General features: G+C 39.9%; 1 protein-coding gene and 1 long non-coding RNA gene across 9 annotated transcripts in view; one reads left to right on the top strand and one right to left on the bottom strand.

Moving 5' to 3' along the window:
* SYNPO2 (synaptopodin 2) overlaps nucleotides 1-24018 on the top strand; it is a 115426-nt gene extending 91408 nt beyond the window's left edge. For all 8 annotated transcript variants that reach the window (XM_005290303.5, XM_042842375.2, XM_065596287.1 and 5 more), the window contains one exon: nucleotides 20302-24018. In XM_005290303.5, coding sequence (XP_005290360.2) covers nucleotides 20302-20874 — 573 coding nt within the window. In that variant the 3' untranslated portion in view covers nucleotides 20875-24018. The remainder of the gene's footprint in view (nucleotides 1-20301) is intronic.
* Nucleotides 21422-25319, bottom strand: LOC135983605 (uncharacterized). The gene is made up of 2 exons (XR_010601313.1): nucleotides 25041-25319; nucleotides 21422-24642 (listed from the first exon to the last, which is right to left on the bottom strand). It is a non-coding gene; the product is annotated as an uncharacterized LOC135983605 (long non-coding RNA).
* Between the last annotated feature and the right edge of the window lie 1105 nt (nucleotides 25320-26424).

Below are 26424 nucleotides of genomic sequence, written 5' to 3' on the forward strand. Positions count from 1 at the left end.
CCCCTGTATTTCAAACAATTAGAAATAGCCTTCATACTATTTTTCTGAACTGTGCTCTTGTGGCCCAAGGGTTTGAGTAAAATTAAACAACATGCATTGATTTTAGATTTATTTTTAAAAGTGCCTTATAATAATATCTATTACTAATGTAGCATACAAAATAGATACAGTTTTAGGCCCTGATCTCCAGTTGGATCTTTACGGACGGACCCTTGTGCCCACACAGAGCCCCGATGGCTTCAGTGGAAGATGGTGCATTGGCACAAGGATTCTCCCACAGGTTTCTGATTGCAGGATCAGGGCCTTAGTGTGTAAGTTATGTGGATCAGCTCTGATCCAAAATCATGAATTGCTTCTCTGATTTCACAGAGAATGTGCCATAAGGAATGTTGGAATGTTTTGAAAAAGACTGACTTAGAGGAAATAGGAAAGTGGCTGGAAAATATGTTAAGGTTTTTCCATTTTTAGGAAATTTTAAACTGAAGTTTACGCTCCCAGTGCAGGCATATTTTTAATAACCATTTGCCTTGACTCCAACAAATGACTCATTATAGAAGCCAGCAAATTAGGATTGTTTAACAGTTAAGATGGGTGAGCTGGGTTATGGAGTAGTGATGTGATGCAATACTTTCTCATGAAAGCACAATGACTAAGAATTGAAGGGATACATAATAAGAGTACTGATTTTTGCAACCACAGTAGAACATGCCATATAAATCAGCGTATAATGATATGTCATAATTATTACCTCACCTTACTACTGGTATCTCACAGACATTTTCCTGTTTGCATTTTGGGCTTTATGGTGCTTTTTCTGCTGTTATTCTTTTTACTCTGTTCTTGCACTTTCACCCTTTACTTCATGTATTGTGGACCAGGAGGATCAAGGCACTGCTACCATGCAAAACTCTACTCAGAGAAGGCCAGATTCTGCCATTTATAATCATGCTGAGTTATACCCTACTCCAGGTCAGATAGGCCAGTTGAAATCAAAGGGACAGATTCTGACACCCTTAGTCAGCACTTTACTCCTTAAGTCGTTCCTTTGAAATCAGTGGGACCACTTCTGAAGCAAAGTGCTATTCACCATATGTGTCAGAATCTAGCCCAAGAGAATACTCGTACTACTCAGTATGGGTAAAGGTGGCAGAGTCTAGTGTAGATATATTTGTTCGAGCCACCTTCCAACTGGCTATGGGCCAGATTATGGAGCGGTGATAGAGTGATAAGTATTTACTAACTCAAGTAATCCGATTGGTTGCAGTGTGGGACTACTTGCATGAGCGAGTGCTCAGTGAGTGAAACCTCCACAATTTATCCCCATAATATTAAATTAACTGCTAATAAGTTTGAAAACAAACTTTATTGTACATGTGAAAATCAAGTGTTCCCTGACAATGTAGTTCACCAGGGGTTGGATTCAAAGACCACTGAAGTCATTGGAAAGATTTCCACTGGCTTCAGTGGGTTTTGGATTATGACCCTGATGGGGAACAATCAGGGACCACATCCAGGGTGAATCAACTCACATTAGGAATCAAGGATAACTGCTGGAAACTGCAGGAAAACCAATCAGTTCTGCATGAAAAAGTAAAGAGAGAACTCTATTGCAAATACAACTTGCCCAAGAGTATATGGTACCAATATTTTAATCCTCTTGTGATCTCCTTATTTCCATTCATTTTCCACTGTCAGTCTGCTGTATTTTTCCTCCATCATTAAACTTGTCCTTTCTTCTTTACCTGTTTGATTTTTTTTTCATGTACATGGATACATTGACTATTTTCTATGTATTTCAATTACTATCTAGACTGATTATCTTTTCTTTCTTTCTTATATAATGTCATAATATTATTAAATACCTTAATTAGCTAAAGTTACATAAATTCCTTAGTAAGCTACAAATCAAAAAAGATAATATCTACACAGGAGAACATAATCTACTGTTACCAGAGATAAGAGTAGTGGGGTATCACACTTTTTCAGGAGCAGATAGCTAGCTATCTAGACAGATAAAAATTGCCAAATAAATCCAGTCACTTTAAGACTAGGATATTATAGTATTCCCCAATAAAAGCCATTCTCTGAACAGTATGACACCTGTATGTTGTAATCACACTAAAAAACGAACTTCCTCTGGTGAAAGACTTAACTATTTTATATTTTTAATAGGGCTATTGATTAATCGAAGTTAACTCATGCGATTAACTCAAAAAAATTAACTGTGATTAAAAGAATTAATCACAGTCAATTGCACTGTTAAACAATAGAATACCAAGTGAAATTTATTAAATATTTTTGGACATTTTTCTATATTTTTAAATATATTGATTTCTATTACAACGCAGAATACAAAGTGTACAGTGCTCACTCTATATTATTTTTATTACAAATATTTGCATTGTAAAAATGATAAACAAAAGAAATAGTATTTTTCAATTTACCTCATACAAGTACCGTAGTGCAATCTCTTTATCATGAAAGTGTAACTTACAAATGTAGATTTTTGTTTCATAACTGCACTCAAAAACAAAACAAATGTAAAACTTTAGAGCCTACAAGTCCACTCAGTCCTACTTCTTGTTCGGCCAGTTGCTAAGGCAAACAAGTTTGTTTACATTTACAGGAGATAATGCTGACTGCTTCTTATTTACAATGTCACCTGAAAGTGAGAACAGACTTCCCATGGCACTGTTGTAGCCGGTATTGCAAGGTTTTTATGTGCCAGATATGCTAAACATTCATATGCCCCTTCATGCTTCGGCCACCATTCCAGAGGACATGCTTCTATGCTGATGATGCTCGTTAAAAAAATAATGCGTTACTTAAATTTGTGACTCAACTTCTTGGGGGGGAATTATATGTCTCCTGTTCTGTTGTACCCACATTCTGCCATATATTTTATGTTATAGCAGTCTCAGATGATGACTCAGCACATGTTCGTTTTAAGAACACTGTCACAGCAGATTTGAAAAAACACAAAGAAGGTACCAATGTGAGATTTCTAAGGATAGATACAGCACTTGACCCAAGGTTTAAGAATCTAAAGTGCCTTCCAAAATCGGAGAGGGAGAAGGTGTGGAACATGCTTTCAGAAATCTTAAAAGAGCAACACTCCAATGCGGAAACTACAGAATCCGGACCACCAAAAAAGAAAATCAGCCTTCTGCTGGTGGCATCTGACTCAGATGATGAAAATGAACATGCATCAGTCTGCTCTGCTTTAGATCGTTATTGAGCAGAACCCATCATCAGCATGGACGCATGTCTTCTGGAATGGTGGTTGAAGCATGAAGGGACATGAATCTTTAGTGCATCTGGCATGTAAGTATCTTGCGATGCCGGCTACAACAGTGCCATGTGAATGCCTGTTTTCACTTTCAGGTGACATTGTAAACAAGACATGGGCAGCATTATCTCTTGCAAATTGTAACCAAACTTGTTTGTCTGAGCGATTGGCTAAAGTAGGACTGAGTGGACTTGTAGGTTCTAAAGTTTTGCATAGTTTTATTTTTGAATGCAGTTTTTTTAGTACATAATTCTACATTTGTAAGTTCACCTTCCATGATAAAAGAGATTGCACTAAGGTACTTGTATGAGGTGAATTGAAAAATACTATTTCTTATGGGTTTTTTTATAGTGCAAATACTTGTAATCAAAAATAAATATAAAGTGAGCTCTGTACATGTATTTTGTGTTGTAATTTAAATCAATAGATTTGAAAATGTAGAAAACATCCAGAAATATTTAAATAAATGGCATTCTATTATTGTTTAACAGAGTGATTAATTGCGATTAATTTTTTTAAAATCACACAATTAATCGTGATTAATTTTTTTAATCGCTTGACAGCCCTAATTTTTAACTCAAGCGGGTATGGACAGTGCCTGGACACTAGTAATAAGATACAGTGCCTTTCACCTCTTGATCACCAGTTCAACTGTGGCCTAGGTTACCAGTTACTGAAAGTCATGACCAGCTGCTGAGTGGCCTATGTGAAATGAATGGATGATCTCAGTCCAGCTCCTAGCATCTAGAGGTCTGCATCACCAAACCACCCCACCCATCCACTCAAAACTGGAACTGGCACTCTTGTTGGAAGTATCTGCATAGGGTACAAAGATGTGAATGTGATGTGGATGTGAAGATTGGGCTACATTCTCATCCCCAGAGGTGCTCACCTCCCAATGAGGAATGAGCCACATTGGCAGGGCAATGTGAGAATGCTGTGGGTATAAAGAGAGGTCTTCAGTTTCCTGGGCCATGAAGCCAACAGCTTCCACTAGCACTAAATTCACCTTTAAAATTTGAACAGAAAAATGCATTGCATGCAGTTATACAGACAAGCTGAAAATGCATTTAGGCAATCAGTTAAAATCCTGCACGTATATACAGAAATGAGTGAAAAGTGAGCTTCTGTAACTGCAGTCTTAGAATATAGCTTTTAGCTAAGCATCTCTGTACTTCATCCAAAAGAGAGAGAGGAGTTCAAGTTGCAAATTTGGATTTGTGTCTGGATTTTGAATTTCCAACGCTGTTCAATTCCAGACTTTTGGTTTGACCCATGGCAGTGATATAGGAGGAGCTAGACCTCAAGAATTGGGTTTTCAAAAGCAGCTAATTAAGTCAGAAATACAAGCCCTAATGATTTTCAGTGGGACTAATGCACCTAATGTACTTATGCTTTTTTGAAAATCCCATCTAGGTCTGAATTGAGTTTCAGATTCTGAAACACTGCCATCCCCAACCACATACTTTCATATACACACACACACACACACACTTTGTGAGTATTTGGATCTCGGATTTGCTTCAAGCCCATCTCTAATAGTAAGGTAAGTCAACAGTTCTTAATAGCATTTCAGGATAACACTTGGCTATTTAAATTAACTATTTCACCTGTAATGTCATCTCCTGAGAAGTAGACCTTAGAGAACAGCTGAGTATTGTCATTCAGGTTTAAATTAGATGCCATAGATGATATCACGCAGAACTGAAGAAAACAAATAGTTTAGATGTAAATGAGCCATTTGATTTATTTTTAATATATTCTGATGAGGATACACTGGCTTGGGCACAATGAATGAGCACATTTGACTATGAAAGTCAAACCATAGCAGACATACTTCCAATATGTTCATGATCTGGTTCAAAAATTTCTTAAGATCTTCTTATTGTTTTCAGTATATTTAATTATTACCACGTAAAATTATGCTGCATACTTCAGGGTGCTACAGGAGCTTAAATTCTGTAGAGGTTTCTATGAAATCAGCTACTTCAATCCAGGACTCATAAATTTACCAAGAAAATTATCTCTGTTTTGTGAGTCCCTTTATTTTTGAGGCTGGCAGATATCCTTTTAACTTCTGGTAGTCGTCTCTAGTTGATGTGGGGGCATATGAGAATAAAGGGGTCTCTCTTAGTGGTGTAGTGGTTCAAAAGGACACAGATAGTTGATCGATCTCCAGCCTTTAGATTTGATATGCCTGGCATTTTTTTATTCTTAGTTACGTCCATCACCAGCCATGATTTTTCTCATGTACTGTACAAATAGCCTTCAAATGTATGGGAATCGCAATGTTCTTTCCTAGCATGAATCAGTGGAGAAAGATGTGAGGGGTTTTTTTTTTTTTTTTAAACAGACTCCCGCAGTAGGGTGATACTGTGCCTGGAAATGCAGATATATATAAAAATGTGTTGTCAGGTACAGCCCCTGCACAAAATTCTTCTTAAAGATACAAAGGTGAACCATTACAAAGGGAGTGTACAATGGGGTTCAGGAGCACTGGGAAGCAAAGTATAAGGGGAACCTTATAATAGAGAACCTGACCATGTCGGCGCACCGTGTACAGAGTATCCAGGACCTCCTCTCAGCAAGCCATCAACCTTACAGGGATGCTCAGCTGCTCCAGCCTCTCTTAGGAGAGTTCATTGCACATTCTGAGATGGGGAAAATACCAATGAAGCAATGGCATGGATTCCCATAAGAACTTTGGAAGATTTTCCCCTATACTGTTTCATGACTTTTATTGATATTACATGACTTTGCATGGTATTTATTTATTTTTAAATTGATTCATTATGGAAAAACAGATTGCTCCAACATTGCCCTATAACTGGACATGATGCAACTAGCTTCGCTTACAGTCACACACCCGAGACTCTACTGATCACTTTTATAGTTAGATCTGACAAGTGTAAGACTTCACTATTACAGCCTGACAGCATGTTATCTTATAATGACTCTATTCCGCTCAAAATCGGAATTTTTATACAAAGAAGCAAACAGACAATAAGATCATCAAAAACAGTGGATTCAAAAGCTATGAATATATTCATTGCAAGCAGTTTTCTTGGGAAGATATATGACTGTTCTAACTTCATAGCCCACAAGCACCACCTACTCCCTTGACAAAGTAAAAGGAAAGAGTTCCAGCCACTCAAGAGGTATGTTTGACAAATGCTATCCAGCTGGGCACTTATTGCAGGAAGCATTTTTTTTCCCCAGCAAAAGAATTAAAACTCACACAAGCCCCCCAAAGCTCAGTGAAATGTTATGTTGGAGAGAACTTTTCTAGCAGCAAACCCCCAGACCCCTACCTACTTTACTGGAGCAATGCTAGTACTCACCAAATGGTGGTGCTATCGTGATTCTAGGCATATTCCCTGAGCAGCGAGGACAAGCCCCATACCAGTCAAGCCTTGTGTTTGTCTTCACTGTTCCTGGGGGAAAAAATCCCTTCTCTGCCCACACCAATGTTCATAATTCAGTTTGAACTTCAGAGTGGGCAGAACCTAGGGATAATCATAGTGATCTTCACGCCTTATAATGAATTAGTAAGAACTGTGCATTGCCTTAGGCTGAGGAGGCTCTACCCACGGGAGAAAATACCTCTCTTAACCTGTGTTTGGGGATTTATTTTCTGGCACAAGGCTGATGGTTTAAGGCAATCAAATTAATATAGTAGCAGTAACTATATTAAAGCTTGAGTTCTTGATTCCTGTAATATGGCTTGATATATAAAGAATTTTAAAAAGGAAGAGATCCTTCGCATTGCTGGGTATACAAGGTAAATAAATTATAGGGCTGCTAGGTAATTACAATACAGATGTAAATGAGCAAACTGTGGAAGAGAATTATTATTAATCTTCCTATCTACACAGCAGTCTGAAAAAGGTGGTACTGTAGAGGTCCCATGGAAAAAATGGTATGTGATCTTGTAATTAAAGACTATCCTAGTGCATATGCACAAAGGGCCAAATTAAAGTTAGAACATAAGAACAGTCATACTGGGTCAGACCAATGGTCCATCTACCCCAGTATCCCATCTTCCCTTGCCAGATGCTTCAGTGAATGATCAGAACAGGTAATCATCACGTGATCCATCTCCTGTTGCCCTATCCAAGCTTCTGACAAACAAAGGCTAAGTACACTTCAGAGCATGGTTTTGCATCCCTGCCCATCCTGGCTAATAAGCCATTGATGGACCTATCCTCCATGAATTTATCTAGTTCTTTTTTGAACCCTGTTATAGTCTTGGCCTTCACAACAACCTCTGGCAAAGAGTTCCACAGGTTGACTGTGCGTTGTGAGAAGAAATACTTCCTTTTGTTAGTTTTAAACCTGCTGTCTATTAATTTCATTGGGTGACCCCTAGTTCTTGTGTTATGAGAAAGAGTAAATATCACTTCCTTATTTACTTTCTCCATGCCAGTCATGATTTTATAGACCTCTATCAGATCCTCCATTAGTCATTTCTTTTCCAACCTGAAAAGTCCCAGTCTTATTAATCACCTCTAACATGGAAGCTGTTTCATACGCCTAATCATTTTTGTTGCCTTTTTCTGTACCTTATCCAATTCCACAGTATCTTTTTTGAGATGGGGCAACCAGATATGCACGCAGTATTCAAGATGTGGGCATACCATGGATTTATATAGAGGCAATATGATATTTTCTGTCTTATCTGTCCCTTTCCTAATGATTCCCAACATTTTGTGAATGCTGCTCCACATTGAGTGGATGTTTTCAGAGAACTATCCATAATGACTCCAAGATCTCTTTCTTGAGTGGCAACAGCTAATTTAAACCCCATAATTTATATGTATAGTTGGAATTAGGTTTTCCAATGTGCATTACTTTGCATTTATCCACATTGAATTTCATCTACCATGTTGTTGCCCATTCACCCAGTTTTATGAGATCCCTTTGTAACATTTTGCAGTCTGCTTTGGACTTAACTATCTTGAGTAGTTTTGTATCATCTGCAAATTTTGCCCCTCACTCTTTACCCCCTTTTCCAGATCATTTAAGAATATGTTGAGCAGTACTGGTCCCAGTAGAGACGCCTCAGGCACACCACTATTTACCTCTCTCCATTCTGAAACCATTTATTCCTAATTTTTGTTTCCTATCCAGGAATCTTCCCTTTTATCCCATGACAACTTACTTTGCTTAAGAGCCTTTAGTGCAGAATCTTGTCAAAGGCTTTCTCAAAATCTAAGAACCTTTTATCCACTGGATCACCCTTGTCCACGTTTGTTGATCCGGTTGAAAAATTTTAGTAGATTGGTGAGGCATGATTTCCCTTTGCTAAAACCATGTTGACTCTTCCCCAACAAATTGCATTCATCACAAGGGAACCTCCATTCTGACATTTTCTAATTTTTGCGTGCTTAACTCTATGACCTTAATAATGTTCTTTTAACACAGATTTTTGTGTGTGTAATTTTCTAGATTTTTTTAAAAAAAGCAAACTGAAAAAACAGAAAAATTCCATCATGTGGCATTATATTGACACCCACATGAGTCATCATCATGGTTGGAACATTAGATCCACCACTCAGACCTCTGCCACTTGAGCTAATGGAGTAACTGACAGCAGTAGTAGAGTGTCATTCTGTATGTGGGCCAGCAATAGAGGGGAAGGAGACTCTTTTCCAGTGGGTTTCACAGTAGAGGACTGGTGAGACTCAGACATCATGGGTTCCATTCCAGGTCTGGAAGGGACTGTGTTCCAGTGGCACAGACTCTTCTGCCCTCTCTCCACCAAGTGTGACTCCTGTCCCAGTCTTTTCTTTTTCCCATGCCTGGTTCATCATCCCAGTCCCATTCTCCCCACCTCGCTAGTCCCAGTCTCCCCCTCACAGTCCCAGTATCCTCAGCCAGCTAGTCCCAGTTTCCCCCTTCTGAGCTCAGTCTCCTTCCACCCTAGTGGCTCTGCCCCATTCCCGTTTCCCTCCGTGGCTCGCAATCTCCTTACCCAGCCAGTCCCAGTCTCTCTCCACCTCCTTCTCCCAGTCCCAGTGTCCCTCTTTCCCAAGGCACCTTATCTCAACTTCTTTCTTCAACCCCTGTTGGTCAAGCTCTTATCCAGTCTTCGTTTGAATCAGGCAACTTCCACTGCCTTGACCCAGGTCATTGAGAGCACAGGGAGAGAATCTCCCCACTCTTTAGAGCTGGACCTAGCATGACACACAGCAGCCCAGAGTTGCCCAGCAGCCCAGTTGCAGGGAAAACTCTGCTCTGCCCAAGATCAACTCTTCAGGAAATTTAGCTGCTAAAATCCAGGAAGGAGGTACTGAAAATGTGTGATCTACAATTTTTCAAAGGCTTATATCTTGGCCAAATCTGAGCATATTTTCAAGGGTATGGCAAAATGCACATCCATGACACAAAGGCCACCCCCTGCCACATTTCAAATTCCTGCTCCAAAGCATGGGGGCACTAGAGCTTTTTAAATAACAGATCACCAGAAAATTTTATAATGAGCAAAACAATGTCTTTTCCCCAAAGCTCATTCTCTAAAACAGCTGAACTATTTTGACTAAAAACTTTCAAAAGAAATCAGCCTGAGGCAGACACCACACATGAAAATTTTCAGCTAAAATGGTTAAATATTGGCAAAGTTATAAGCAACTGAAAACAGTGGAAAGTGCTAGGCAACATTATAATAGATGAAACTACCAGCCCTGCCTAGAATATACTGTGTGTTTTATATTTATGTTTTGCAATTTGTGACAGAGTCATTTACTCAGCACCTTTATTTCTGTATTCATTTAAGATTTGTTCATTGTCCATACAGTATAGAGGAGACCGCAACTACTATATTAGATCCAGGTTTGCTTTAAAAATACATAGGCACTATGGGGGAGATGGAGGCAATCCTACTTCACTTTTCATGGCAGGATAGAAAATGTGTGTGTATGTGGGGGAGGTAGTGGTTCATAGCAAGTGATCAGAGAAGGATCACAGCTGTATGCATCTGTAGCCTAGACAAATTTCTATGGTGAATGCACACTCCTGACTTTTCCCCTGTGCACCCCAACTTTGTACCCTGGAGTGTAAGGACAATATGTAGATGTGGTATGAACTGAGTGCAAGGATGGCACCAGACAGACCTCTTTACCCCCAGAATCCAGCCACAACAGCCATTTGGAGCAAAAATAATGACTCTTGTTCAGTCACAAGAGTAACCAGAGATAAGTACCTGGGACAGCTGGTGGTTAGCCTTCTACCAGACGCAGCTGTCTATTTTTGGTCAGTACAGGATTTGGCCTTTAAGTGGAGCTCACACAGCTAAAATCATTAATAGTTTTCTAGCCAGAACATAAACCAGCCAGACTCAAACTGCACCTACTTTCAAATGCTCTTTGGTTTCTTATCCTAGTTAACCATAACTTATACATGCACACAGCTACTGTTAAACTCCAGAAGGTGGCAGCAAATGCTCTTTCCTCTGGGAAATATGCTATGTCCACTCCTCTTGTTTAATTGAAAATAGGGATTTCTATGAGCCAAAAGAATCTCCCGTTCCTTGCATATTACAGATAAAACTTCATTGTGTTTTTACAATCAGATCTGATGTGAAAGTTATGGGACAAACTAAAGCAACCGTTTTCCTTTGCTTAAATTAAACAGAAGTATACTGAGCTAAGTCAATATCTAACTTATCTGTGGTAGAGCTGTGCAGAGAAAGGGAATTCCATTTTGCAGAGGATTTTGATATTTTGAAACTTGGTTTCCTTTGGATTTGGAATGAAAACCAAAAATTTTGAAATTCTTTATTAATGGGAATGCCCTGGCTCCATTGCAGTCTGTCTGGTTAGCTTCTCTAGAGCCATGGAAACCTTGGTTCAGAGGCAGCCATATCGCACCCCCACCACCACTACCACCACCTTCCCAATGGTTGGACTTATAGCTTGAAGTTTTTATTATTGTGTAATGTAAAATGCCCCTGAAATGGGTGACACCACTTTGGGCCTTTAAAAGCTGGAACAGCAGCACAACCTTCTTTGCAGTGGCACAACTGCCCCCTTTCCTCTCTCCTTCATTTCTCCTTCTTCTACAATACTGGTACTCTGCATATATTCCATCTGGAGGCCAATGTTAGTTCAGGATTGAACATGCTTTTGACATGGAATTATGGAGCAGGGAAAATTTTTCAAAATCCCAAAGTGACATAGAAACCTAAAACTCCCTTTTCAAAAGTGACTTAAGCAGTTAGGAGTCCACGTCCCATTGACTTTCTCTGGGAATGACTTAGGTTCTTAAGGACTAGATTCACAAAAGGATTTAGACACCTAACTGACTCTTTAGGTGCCTAAATCCAGCAACATTGACAAAACCACAAAACTGCCACCTAACCCTATAAGCACATCAGTTTCCACTGGTGAGCTTGACCAAGCTGCCTAAATCCTGATGTCACTGAGCTGCTTGGTATCCTAGGTCATGCCTCACTGCCAGTGGGATTCTCAAACCAGACAATCGCATGCCTATCTTGCCTGCAGGGCCCAATTCAGTAGGCATGCTCTGAGTACACCTAACTCAAACAAAACAAAGGACAGCCAGGGGCGAGCATGTGCACCCCACATTATAGCCAATAGCCCACTTGTTAAGGACACTGTCTTATTTGGAGGAGGGCCTTGAACCCAGGTCTCCCAGGAGAGCTTCCTAAACACCCAGGCTATGGGGTATTCTGGGATAGGGCTCTCTCAGTCTCTCCTGTTGAAGTGGTTCCACTTTGTATAAATAATTAACTCCCCATTAAAGCAGGGATTTGACCCTGACTCTCCCACATCTCAGCTGAATGCCCTAACCACCGGGCTATTGGGTCAATCTCTTGCTTTTTCCTCGGTCTCTGGGGGGGGGGAGAGAGAGAGTGTAAGAGCACTTTCCTGAGATGTGGGAGAACCTGGATTCAAGTCTCTGAATTTCAACTCCAAATCAGGCAGAGCAGGGATTTGGAAACAAGTCTCCCACATCTCAGGACAGTGCTAAGCACTGAGCTATTAGCTATAATGGGTGGGGATCTCCCTCTGATTCTCGGGAGAGAGGGCTGATCTGTCTTAGGTCCTGACTCCAGAAGAGGGTTTATGGGTGAGAATCCCAAGTGGAGATAGACTCCTCCCTGCCCGGCTTGCTGGCTTCTGAGAATCCCTTATTCTTGTTCTCCCCCTACACTAAAATGGGAACTCAGATGCCTAATTCATACCTAATAAATAATGCTTAACTCCATATTATAGTGTTTCATAATTACTTATGTATCTATCACAAATCATATAGACAGACACACATTTTCTATACACACACACACACACACACACACACACACACGTGTGTGCATTGATTCACCTCTATATACTTAATTCAGTAAATTACTTTTGGGAATAATGCTACATTTGCTTTAGTGTATATGAATATACACATCAAATATATTAAAGATATGTATATGGTAAAATAAATGTTTGCGTTATTGAACATTTTATAAATACTTTGCATTTTTAAAAATGTTAATGTAACAAGCCTTTCAACTGTTCTCATGTATGTTGGAGAAGCCAACTGCAGCTATAAAGATTCCCTATGATTCTGGCAGACAATTTATTTGTCTTTCATCCTCTTCTTGTCTAAGAACTGTTGCCTCCATTCAGTAACTATTCTAGGCCAATGGTATTCTTTCCTGAAGAGCTTCAAACAGAGTAATGGGAAAGCACAAACTAATCACAGAATAGCATTTTGACTTGTCGTGATGTTGCAACATCACATACAACATCTTCCTGCGATGAAAGAATATCATAATGAAAACATTGCAACAGGATGTCCCCAAGGTATTGTGATTATTTTGTAGCTTTCTGCTGCTTCATTTGATGCCATATCTCTTCTCTTTCCATGCTCCCTTTCTGGCTGGTGGGAGGAAAGGGAAAAAGGGAGTTTTTCCTCTCTCTCCCTTCTTCTAAATGTATTTATTTAATGCTTCAGGGAGAGGAAGAGATTGCTAATTCCTCTCTGTTTGCCTGTCACTTTCCCCACTGCTTCATGTGTGATCTGTGTTTTGTATATTCTACTTAAGGCCAGCTACATTCCAAGCCATGACACAATAAAAACTTCTTGATGAACCTTAAGAACAGAATATAGATTGAGAACAAGAGGTTGAGTATCACTGTGCTCAGTTAACAGTCTGGCAAATGAATTGTGAGTGAATTCTAGTGACTAGAGATTGGCCTGAGCCATGAGTTCCTGTGGTTAAGACCAGAGTTCTGAATAGCCTATTACTGATAGGAGTCAGTCATGCATTTAAAATCTGGATTTTGATCCAATTTCAGGAATGTTTAGGTCCCGTGTTTTGGTTCAGGCCCATCTCTACTAGTGAAAAAGTAGTAATTCTAATTACAACAATATAAAATTAATGTATCATCTCCTATTCTTTACCTGTGAAAATATAGGAGATAGGCTTGTGTTTTTAGCATAAATTACATGTTCCTGAAAATCCTTAAAGGTTTGTTTTCTGAAGTGTGCAAGCAGATGGAGCATCTTTCTGGGAAGCCTAGGGAGTATGCAATTCCAGAACAGTGTGGAAGCAGACAAAATAGATCTATTCTTACTCAAACTGAGAAAGTGACTGCAAAATTACCTGAGTTTATGTAATTATATATATATTATACACACACACACACAGGTGTACAAGTTGCTAGTGGATAATGGTCTTCATTACAACAGCCATTACCATAATTGGCATCAATTGGAAGACTTGTTGGAAGTCTCAGCTGGGAGGCCCAGGACTAAGTGGGTATGTGAATTTGAGGTAAGGATTGAGGCACATTGGCAGGGCACAGTGTATAATCTTGTACTGTTACTGCCTGTGCTGTATTACTTCTATGGATAAAGAGAGGAATTCGGGGCCTGATTCTACTGTTACACCAGTGAAAATTGAATCAATGGGGTTACACTGATATAAAGTTCACATGACAGAGAAGAATCAGGCCCTCAGCACCTTGTCAGCTCAGCAAACAATATATTAATTTAAAACTCCATAGTAAAACAAAGTTGAAAACTTGTTAAAAAGAGACTTCTTTCCTTCCCTAGTACAGTAGTGACATCAAACACACACACACACCCCAACTCCCAAAGACAAATGGAAAAATCCTCGTTGACTTCAATGGGTTTCTGACTTGGCCCCAAGAACAAAATAACTATTTTATTTTGTTTTATGGTTTTCTCTGTAAAACTGCAAAAACTTGCACGAATATTATTGCAAGTCCAGTCCATGAAGTTAAATTTCTTATCAAAGACATGAAGCATAAAGATAAAATACTGTATGGCATATCATTGACTTAGTACAGTTTAGCTAATACAACTTTAGACCCTAACCCTGCAAAGACCTAGGCACATGTTTAACTTTACAGAATGCGAGTAGAACTTTCAGTAAAGTTCTGAAAACTTTACAGAATTCAATGCTTAATTGAATTCAATGGGACTACTCACTGTGTATAAAATTAAGCATGTTTATAAGTCTTTTCATGGTTAGGACCCTAGAGCCAAGTTGTGTTCTGCTACATCAGTGAAAATGTACAGTATCTCCACTGAAATCATTGGAGGTACTAGGAGTAATAGCCTAAAATGGAATTTGTGTGTAATTATTCATTACACCTTTATGAATAGGTAAACCAGTCACTGCATGATACATTTAGTTCAGATAACAATGTACACCAAAGTAGTAAAACAGGTTTTGCCACGTATTGTAAATTGTTGTCAGGTACACAAATTAACTTCCTATTTAAATGTCTGTACATTTTGAATTATGATGAATTGCATTGGAGTTGACAATTTTCCTCTTAGGGTCAAATCTTGAGATCCTGTCTCAGATTTTACTCAATCCTTATTCAGTTCAGTTCTAATCTCACTGAAACTAGGCTTTGTTTGGATAAGGAGAGTAAAAACCATGTACTGACTTCATGCTTTGGCCTCCAGTATTTATTTTTGGCCTGATTTCTCTCAGTTACACCTATTTTATACAAACTGGCTTCAATAGAGCTATTCCTGATTTGCATCAGTATAAGAGAGCACACAATCAGGCCCATTAATTTTTAAAAGCCCAAGAAATTAAAATTAGTAGCAAGAACAGAGGGAATGAAACAGAATTATTTTCTGTTTTTACCAGAAGGTGGCTGCTATTTCTGTTCAGAAAAATCTCTGGTCAAGAATAACTGAGGTATCCTGTAGTCAAAGATATTTTCCTCTTCTGGGATCAGATTGTCTCTCGAATTTCTGCTCTACCTAACTTCAGCATAATCACCACCAATCTCTCTCTGAACACCATATTCAGTCAGCAACTTCTGTCAGAGCCTCTCTCCGCAACAACTATAGGCACGTTACTTGAAGATTGCAGTTAGTCCAAGACACAAGGTAATGATGGTAATGCCTTCCTCCCCACTGGAGAAGCAGAGAGGCAAATCCAAGGTTCAGGAGTGTGGTGAAGTGCGTTCTGAGGCAAGTACCCAACCTAGAAAGTGGCAGGATCATTTCTAGCCTCCTAAGCTATGTCCCAAAATTGTGGAATTCCTTAAGCCTCTCACCAAGAAGGGCAAATTTGTTCTTGCTTACTTCAGCCTCTTTCCAAAGAATACGTCCTGGAAAAATCCTTCCCCTCAGGATCCAGAAAGGCATCTTTCCTTTAAAAAGATTTAAACTTACATGGAAATGACTTGGGGAAAAAAACCTTGGCTCCTCCTCCAAGGAATGAGAGGTTACTTCATCCTTCTCCTGAGTAGATGAAGAGGAATGCCATTCTCACATACATTTGAATCTTGAGGAGCCAAATTACTTCATCAGGAAGTTGTCTAAACTTAAGTAATTAATAATATTAGCTTAGGGAAGGTATGAAGAATTCAAGCAGCCCAAGAAACCCAAACTGGCCTGAATATGCTACTAAAACTGCATTCTTTGTGTGTGAATCAGCTAGAGTTGGGAAACTCGTTGTGTTGTGTTTAGTCTTGTGACAGTTATTCTGGGTTTGATCTTGGACTGGGAATTTCCTTCTCTATGAGGCGAAGTGATTTGTCTCTCACCATCATGAGAGAATTAATCATTGAATAGTCTCAGTAATGCAGATCTTGGACAGATCATGTACCTGAGATCCAGGATAACACTCTCAACAGGAGATTTCTGGTATTGCATTGGGACAAATGTTCCAGATGTTCAAGCAATCTTAGTATCACTGACTTTGCAAAGGATGATCAGACATATCATTCTTGATGCACAATGGATAAACACATCCTTTCTTCCCATTTAGCGATCTGGACCTCTTCCCCAATGTCTAATATTACTCCCAAATCCAAAGACACTTTTCCAAAAGGCTTGTCTTCTGAATGGCAGAACTGCAGGATTGCAAGACAATATGATTAATATGCTCATTTGTGAGCAAAATCCTCCATGTCCAAGGCATATTAAATTACTTGGAATATTTTTTAAAATGGTGCAAGCCAAAGGATGTCATTCTATCCCAGTTCTCAGTAGCATAGATTCTCCTTTTTCTGTAACAACTCTTAAAAAGATAACTTTATGCTTTGGGAGCCATTAGAGGGCCTGTGGTTGTAATGAATTTTGGTTACTACTCCTTGATCACGAGGTTCTTCTTAGTTACGAACAAATTAAGCCCTTGATAAAGCATTCTTTTTCTGGGGCCTGAATCTGGTTGTCAAAGCCATCTGCTATTCTCCTTTTGAGCTCCTATCTACAATATCCCTAGAAATTCTCTTCTACAAGGTTACTTTCAGCTCTCTTCTAACAGTTCCCCTTCCTCACCCTATACCATGATAAAGCAGTCCTCAGAAGGGTTTCCAGTATCCTGAGGTAATGTTTGATTTTCCAACAACAATTTTTACTTCCTAGTTTGATACGCCCCCTCTTAAATAAAGAAAAAAAAACTTACCCTAATCCAGTGGTTCCCAAACTTGTTCTGCCGCTTGTGCAGGGAAAGCCCCTGGCAGGCCAGGCCGGGTTGTCCGCAGGTTCGGGCCGAGGGATGTGCTGACTGCCTTTACTGCAGCCCCCATTAGCCAGTGGGAGCCGCGATCCGCCAAACCGGCGGACGCGGCAGGTAAACAAACCTGCCTGGCCCTCCAGGGGCCTTCCCTGCAAAAACGGCGGAACAAGTTTGGGAACCACTGCCCTAATCCAAACATGCTCTAGGCCATTAAATTTTATCTACTCTACATTTCTGAAGGCCTCATCTTGATGTCATGGAATGGGGACATTTGTTAGATGGATTATGAAATGTATTTCATTGGCCTATCAATTTCTATTGGATAGGATTATTATTATTTTTTTTTTAGATTAAGTCCCATTCTACCAGGGCTGGGCAGAACGAGAAGGTACCTCTGCAGTCAAAACCACCACAGCAGCAACTTGGAAGTCTCTAGAGACCTTCTCCAAACATGACAGACAAGCATAGCAGCTTCAGCTGATACTGCCTTTGGATGTCAGATCCTTATGACAGCTGTTCTCTAAACAGTATACTTCCCATCCCCTACTTATCTCTGGGATCCTACGTGATCTGATGGACTTAGAACTCTTCTGTCTAAACTGAAAGCTCCATTGAACAGAAAGGGAAATTTTCCTTACCTGTAAAAAGGTTTTCTGTTCAGCAGAGACAACTATCTGTAACCCTTTGATGACCTGCTAATTCAGATGGGAACTTCCCCCGCCACCTTTACAATCTTATCTTGTAAACAGTGTCACTGTTCAGGTTATCAGAGTAATTTATTTAATAGAAATTGTCTCTCAGATTGCACAGAATTCTTTATAAGTTCACAATATTTTAAAATTTCTTTTCTTGCCAACTGGTTAAATGAAGCATATGAACTTTACTTGCCAAGAAAGCGATTGACTGTGCTGCCAACTGAGGAGAGCATTTGTAGTAGCTAGAAGAGGAGAAAAAAATCCTTAATTCTGATTGGAGGACACACTTGGGCCAATCTTTGGCCACAGAGAACACCCATCTACCTGGATTGTGATCGTTACTGAACAGAAAACTGTTTACAGGTACTACCCTTTCATGATATGAAGATCTGGAAGAACTCCAACCCACTGTTAATGGTATGATCATTTCATCCATAGGCAAAAGAATATATTCCCCTGTGCCTTTGTAGGGTAAAAAAGAATAATTTTTCCTTTTCTATTTAAAGTGTACATTTTGAGTGCTGAGCTGAGCCCTATCCAGGTAAAAGTGAGTTTGTTTGGTGACTCAGACATCAATGTGCACCCTCATAGGTTAAAAATTAATTGAACTCAAGTGTACAAAGTACAGTTCTTTTCTCGGGATGGAAATTTGCCATTTGTTGGAGGCAGTTAATATGTGTAGGGCATTTCTTTCTGATGTTGGGGATAGTTGGTAATTAGCTCAAATGGGCAAGGAGGAGGATTGTCTTGTTGTAAAACAGAGGCAGAGTCTGCCAAAAACTCACTATGAAACCTTGGCTATGTCACTGATGGCCTGTTTTAATAGGTACTGACTGACCAAACCTATTGTAATCAATAAAAGCTGCAGATGCTCAGGAACTTTGAAAATTGAGCCATTCATTTCTCCCTGTTTCAGTTTCCACATCTCTGAAATGGGGCTAATAACATGTACCTCAAAGTGGTGTATGAAATATAGGTCATTAACTTTTGCTGAGTGCATAGAGATCCTCTGATGGAAGGGCCTAGAAAAAAAGTGAAGTATGACATTAACAATATTGAATACTAAACAAAATCATTAATGGATAAATCTTCACTTTGCACAATTCAGACTCCTGTTGACTTCAGTAGGCTTAGTTTAGATTAATCCCATAGACTTTAAAAGTTATATAGGAAAGGTAATTCAGGCTACTGTTTTCAGGATAGAAACTTAAAGACCTTGGCCACTTAGGATCCTAAATATTTTTGAGGATCTGGCTCTAATTCCCATTGAAATCAATGGGAGTTATGCTCCTAAATACCTTTGAGGATCTGGACCTTAATGCCTGATTTCAAACAAAGTATGGGAATTAAAGGCTGTTCCCAGACTTCAGGATATGAATCAGAGGACATAGTCAGTTAAGTAGTCTCTGTCCATATTGTTCTTCCTAATTTAGGAACCATGTGATTTGTCGGATGCAGAGTGCACATTTGGCATGTGTGCAAAAATGGGTACTTGTACTGTATATTGCTGAATGAAGACTGCTGAGGACAAAAGCCTTCTCATGAACAGAGTTTTTTGTTTAAAAGTGCTGCATTACTAAGACGATTAGGATTTGTGGAATATGAATGAATTTCTCCTAAAAATGGGTCAGAGTGTTCTGAAATTTTTAGGGCACTGTCATTTAAAAGGAACAAGGTTAAGTAATGTCCTATAATGTATTAGGAAAATTATTGCATCAGCATTTTTAGTTATTTCATTCATTTTTGTCCCCTTTCCACCCATGATAAATTTAATAATTTCAGTGGAAAAGAGCTCCTTAATAAGGGATGGATAAAATACACTCTTGGCTAGATCTATTGGACAAAGCCAATTACTACACAAGTAAGTTTATGCCTGCATCCTGTAGAGATAGTCAGACTGGTAAGAGCAGTTTTCCTCCCATCCCCCTTTTCACCCATTACGAAGGACAGGGCACGTTAGCAGGGTAGAGAAGGTGGAAGGGAGCTTTCGGCGTTGCTATTCATAGTGTACCTGTTCAGTAATAGAAGACTCCTTCAGGTCTGTCAATCTGGTGTCTTTCCCAAACACTTGAATTCTCTCTCTCTTTTTCACACACACACACACACACACACACACACACACACACACACACACACACACACACACACACACGAAGGGTGACATGTTCTTAGAGATCTGTTGTTCCTCATACTGCCAGCAAGTTTTTGTACTCTCTTATATACTAACATGCTAAACAGTATGCCAATAGCCCAACAATAATTCGCTTCAGTTGGGGAAAAGGGAAAGGCCTTCTGTCATTGATATTCAATTATTGTGGTTACATTTGAGGTTTTGTTGTTCCTAGGAAAGAGGCAGAGGCTGCTCATTATCACTTCCTGTGAGGCCTTCTTCACTCACCTATCGAGCCATATCCCCTGCTTCACCTCTGATGTCCCAACCTGGCCCTGGTTACTTCAGCAAACCAGCAGCAGCAGCCAACAAGCCTGGCAAGAGATTGACTCCCTGGGAAGCAGCAGCCAAGTCCCCTCTTGGCCTAGTGGATGATGCTTTTGGCCCCCAAAACATTCAAGAATCCATTGTTGCTAATGTAGTATCAGCTGCTCGCAGAAAAACACTCCCTGAGCCACCGGATGATTGGAAACAAAGGGTTTCCTGTGTGCCTCCATCGCCAGGTGTTCATGCTAGCCTTGCATCATTTGGAAGGAGGCAGTCTGGTATCACATCCCCACCAAAGAGCAGTATGTCAGCCCCCAGCTCCACTTTTCAGTGTGGCTCTCGGCTTCAATATGCATATTATGGTCAGCGATCCCGAACAGATCCTGACATGATGTCCATGGATTCCAGATCCGACTACTGCCTGTCAATGGCCAACTCAAACTACAACCCACATCCCAGGGGATGGAGGCGTCAAACATGAAAGTCAGAAGAACCTGGCATATTTCCCTCCTGCCAGCTTCACCAGCCTTAGATCCCAGTTGGAGGAGTAAAGTGACCAGTCTGAATAGCTTCTTGGTGGCTGACAGTTTCTGAACTGAAAGAATGAGGAAGTTTTGTAGAATGGTGCAGTTTTCGTGATATTTCAGGGCTTTCAGTTCTAGACTAAATTCAATTTTATTCCCAGGCTACAGTTTTGTTTTGTTTTTTAAAAAGGTCAGATTTGTATAGGTGGGATAATCAATATGCTTATTACAAAGCACACGTAGAAAAAGCTTTAATTGGACAGAGTACAAAGACATTTACAGATGAGTTAATGAAATATACAAAGAATGAAATAAAGCTTTTTAAAATGAAATTTTCTGGTGGGATCTGTAGGATTTCTGGGTATATTTGATATCTGATTTTTAGGACACGGACATAGCCAGACTTCAGCGAGGGTTATTTTTCCAATGGAATTCCAAACTTTGGAAAGGTTTACTCAGCATATTGATCATATAATTTCTCTGTAGCATTTTTTTAAAAAGGGATTCTAGCAAAGAAAATCTTATAGTTTTACTATGATAAACATACAATACTTCTATAGTTATTTTACCTGAAGCTCTGGTACACATTAACATATGTTAATATCATGTAATCATGCAGTTCAGAGGGATTTCAAGGAAGTTTGGGGTGTAACTCTCCATTGTAAGTTTTGGCTGTTGTAATTACCCACCCTAGTTTGAAAACAGCAGGAAAGAAAGTGACGTTATGATGAACTACTAATATGATACTTGGATAACAAAATGAATCAGAGAAGTATTTAATATAGTTAGGTTATATTTAAATTGGGTTGCAAGTGACTGTTGTAACAAACAATCAAACAAATACATGTCAGTCTTGTAGGGGTGTTGGATGACAACTACATTTATTTCTTTGTGAAATGTTTAACTTGCTGAACATTTAGTGCAGCAGATTCTGCTACTAGTAGTTGAATAGTTGAAAGGCTTTTGATTTGTAGTCTCATTTTGGAAGGCCAGAATAGGTTATAACACAAGGACAATTCATGTTGCGTGCAGGAGGTATGTGGAATATGGTTTATGATAAGTGTTACATGGTCTGAGTCTAGTTAAGGCAACACTAAGGAGAACTAAGGAGGGTTCTTAGAGTGTTAAATATGTCTTGATGGAGTTAGAGAGATGGTAAATAATTTTGTTACTGCTGGTACATATCTTACATTTACAGTTCATTTAGTTAATAGCAACGTATGTGGCTAAGCCATATACTACAAGCTCACTGGGTAGTTTAGATAGTGTTAGGTGTTCAATGAATACCCAATTTTACAGAGTGCACTGCACCATCCTCAGTTGTTGGATATTCTTCAAATATCTATCAAGCACGGCCACTTGAAAAATATTGCTGAAATATAGTTGAATATCTGTGCTTAAACCATATTATAAGTGTACACAGAGCAATTTGAAAAGAAAATTAAAATTCACATGCATAATAAGAAAGTGTACACAGAAACCAGGTTATAAACCAATGTAATTTTTTTCCACAAGAGGCTGGTTTCTGTTTTGAGTTGTATCCTTTATGTTGTTATACTGGGAACAGAATTAAGCAATGTTCAGAAAATAATAATTTGGCCAAATGCAACTTTAGGGGAAAAAAAGCATTTCACTTCTCAGAATCTGGAAAATAGCTTTGTATTTCCTTTGAAAATAATATCATGCATCCTAATGAAATGTGGAAATATGTAGTTAGAAATAAAACACCCGCACCTAAAAAAGATTTCCAAAAATGTCCATATTTTAAAATGTTACAAATATCATGTTATGAAACAAAAATATACTAAATGAGGGTCCAGTGCTGCAAACATTTACTGTAAACTCACTTGCTGTAAACTTACTCATGTGCCTAAGTGTTTGCAGGATCTCTATATAAGGCCCAGAATACTTCCAGATGGATGTTATTAGGTAGGTTAGAAGAATACCTACAACCTTTATACACGTTAACTTTTCATCACTATCCTATTCAGGGCTGGGCTTTTACACTTAAACTGATTCATCTCCCACTAAAGTCAGTAGAAAGACTCCCATTGACTCAAGCAGGAGCTGGATCAGGTATTTAGTAGCACCAATTCTGTGGCCATAACTCAGGAAAATGTCCATGGAATCAATGTCAAATGTAATGAGCCTGAGTAAAGGCTGCAGGATGAGCTGCAGTACTACCCTCCACACATTACCCTGTATAGGCAGGTAGCTGTGTGTTACCGTAGCTGTTTCTTTGGCTGCTTTAAACTAGGGTAAGTCAACTCCACCTAAATGAAACCTAGAGGGTAGCCATAAGCATTAGGATTTTGAGGGGGGGGGGGGGGGGAAGAGACCAGTTTGTAAATACACCAAGCCTAAAGAGAACGTAGATCACTTTTCTTATACAGACAAATAGGAAAGCTCTTTTCCAGAGGATAACTGAGGTTCACACACTGCTCTTATTCATTTCAATGGAGTTTTTGTCATTAACTTCAATAGGCGCAGTATCAGGCCTCAGATACTAATATTACAATGCATACAGTGTTTTCTGAAGCATCACTCTGCACCTTTCATTCTTCTTTCTCACCCTCATCCCATCTCTGGCAAAAATATTTTTCAGTCAAAATCATGTGATTGTGTTGTGTGTCAGCTCTGAATATTCATTTAAAGTGTTTCTTACATTTTATTGTTTGTGAATGCACAGATCTACTCACTTAGTGTGAGGAAAATAGCCCTCTCCTGCCCCCCGATAGATTAGATGCCTATTATTTACATTAGAACTGACTTCTAAACTTCAGAGTTGTCTTTGTTAATATGCAAAGAATTTGAATATGCAAATGTAACCAAGAGTTTAGTTTCTGTATTTATACTAGAATATAGATGTTCACATTTTCTTGTTCATAATTAGTTTTCATTTTAGTTAGCTGTATTGCAATTAAATATCTATTCACATAACATTTTTGCATTATAGGAAAGTCTATGCTATCCTTATAAATGGATTTTCACTTCTACATACTGTTTGTTCACTGCAAAGGACACTTTATTTGAAGAGAGCATGCCAGAGATGTAAATTGTATCATTTAATAAAGTGATTTCACCAATCAGATGAAAGGCAATGTTGCTTTCTCCCTATTCATGTTAGTTTTGAAATAATCTGAATCCAAACAAAGTTTAATCGCTCATTCCGCACCATTTTTAGAATCACTGAATTTACCAGTCCGTAACCCCACAGCTGTGTGAGCTTCTAGAAGCTTAAGTCATTATCAGATCAATGGCAACATGTCAAAGTCAGTAGAATTTCATCTTCACACTGAGTAAGTGGAGGAAATAAACACATGTAAAATGACTCTCAGGGCAGTTTGCAACATTTTAATTCTTTCCCTCTCAGCATGGTTCCCCTTTGAAGCTTGACACTGACATCTGCCTCCCTCCAGAATTATTGGTCTATCACCATTGCATGTAAACATCTGTTAGTTACTATGCAGTTCTTCAGAAGAGCTGGATTATTGGGGTTTTATTTTTTTAAAGGGAAAGTTGCTGTTTTCACAATCTGTCCCTCTGTAGCTATTTCTTTTGAACTCACTGCTAACCGTCATCTCAGGTCAGTAACTGCTCACGAATGTGAAGAAAGTGTTTACAGTCTGGCCCATAAAAAGCTCAGTCCTGCTTCCTCCATTTATGTGACTAGTCCCAATGAAGTCAATAGCACCTTTTACATTATGGAGGCAGGCAGGATTCGTCTGAAATATAAAGATGAGAAAAGTGAGCATGTAGCTAAAATTTGGAAACCTGTAAAACTTGACAATGGTACTTTGTAAGTCTTTGGTATAATTAAGCATTTAAATATGAAGGGGAAGCTGTATTTATGCTATTCAGATATATTTTAATTCTAGAGTGCTTAAATATGTTATAAATAAAGAAACTAGTTGAGTGAAATGAATGTTCAGTGTAATGAACAATACTTGGAGTAAAGAGAAAAGTTGCATGAGTTTAGCTATTATCAAAGCTGTTATTTTGCTCAAGATGAAAGTTATCAGCTGTTTGGTATTTCATGATAAACTCATTTAGAACACCTTAACCCCATGTAGAGATGCACTTAAACTGCAAAGTCCAGATCTAGATTTGGTCTCAAACTCACCTAAATTCCACCCCTGCTCAGACGAAGTTCCTCCTGGCCTACCTAACAGTGGAGGGGGAGGAGAGCCTCTTAGTCTCTGGTAGCTCCTCTGGGTGTAGTGGCGGCATGCTAGACACCCAGATCAGTCTCTCCCCTCTGGCGGGGTCTCTTCCCCCAAACCTCTGGGGCCCAGAAGGTCTCTCTCCTGGTGTTTGTCAGTAACTGCACCGTCTGGCTCACCAGTAGTACACTTGCTCCCCACAGCTCCATTGCGCATGCCTATCTTACTGGAGGGGAGGCTTTTAATGGTTCTGGCAGGCCCTTGATTGGCCCCAGGTGTCCTAATTAACCTGGAGTAACCCCTATTCAATTACCAGGGGGAAAGGGACATGCTTATCCTGGGGCTGTAACTATCATTAAAGAATCTACTTAAAAAAAAAAAAAGAACACTCTCCTAAACCTCCAGCGTTCAGCTGGCCCCATTCTCGGACCACCATTTGGTGGCCACGATGGCCCCGCTTACTACAGAGAGGCCGGGACCAGCCTACTAGCATTTTAACAATAGCCTGCTGGAGGATGTGGGCTTCGTGGTGTCCTTCTGGGAGTTTTGGCTGGCTTGGCGAGGGCAAAGGTGTGCTTTTCCCTCAGTGCAGTAGTGGTGGGACCCAGGGAAGGTTCGTGCCTGGCTCTTCTGCAGTAGCTACACCCGGGGGGGTCAGTCGGTGGAGGGATGTTGTGATAGAGCAGTTGGAGTGGTAGGTCTTAGAGTTGGAGAGGCGTCTGGCTGCCAGCCCTGGGGATCCATCTCTCTGCGGAGTGTGCCAGGAGAAGCAGAAGGAGCTCCGGACCCTTGATGACCTTTGGGCCCAGGGTGCCTTTGTTTGATCCTGCATCCATCTACTGCGGGAGATGGATCATGGCTCCTGCTTTTTCTATGCCCTGGAGAAAAGAAAGGGGGGGGGGCTAAAAAGCACATCACCTGCCTTTTGGCAGAGGATGGTGCCCTCCTCATGGATCCAGTGGAGATGCATGAGAGGGCCAGGACCTTCTACACTGGCCTTTTCTCCCCGGATCTGACGAACACTGCTGCCTGCAGAGTACTTGGGACAAACTCCCGATGGTCAGCGTGGGCAACAGGGACCAGCTAGCGCTGCCTCTCACTCTGGCTGAGTTCTCAGAAGCCTTCTGTCTCATGCCTACCAATAAATCCCTGGGCCTGGACGGGTTAACCGTGGAGTTCTACTGCATATTCTGTAATGCCCTTGGCCCAGACCTTGTCACCATCTGGGCCAAGTCCTTGGGGAGCAGGGTCCTCCCTCTGTCATGCAGGTGAGCGGTGCTCGCCTTGCTACCCAAGAAGGAGGATCTCTGCAATCTTCAGAAATGGCGTCCCATAGTCCATGCT

Source organism: Chrysemys picta, chromosome 5 (genome assembly GCF_011386835.1).
Source record: "Chrysemys picta bellii isolate R12L10 chromosome 5, ASM1138683v2, whole genome shotgun sequence".
NCBI classification, from domain to species: Eukaryota; Metazoa; Chordata; order Testudines; family Emydidae; genus Chrysemys; species Chrysemys picta.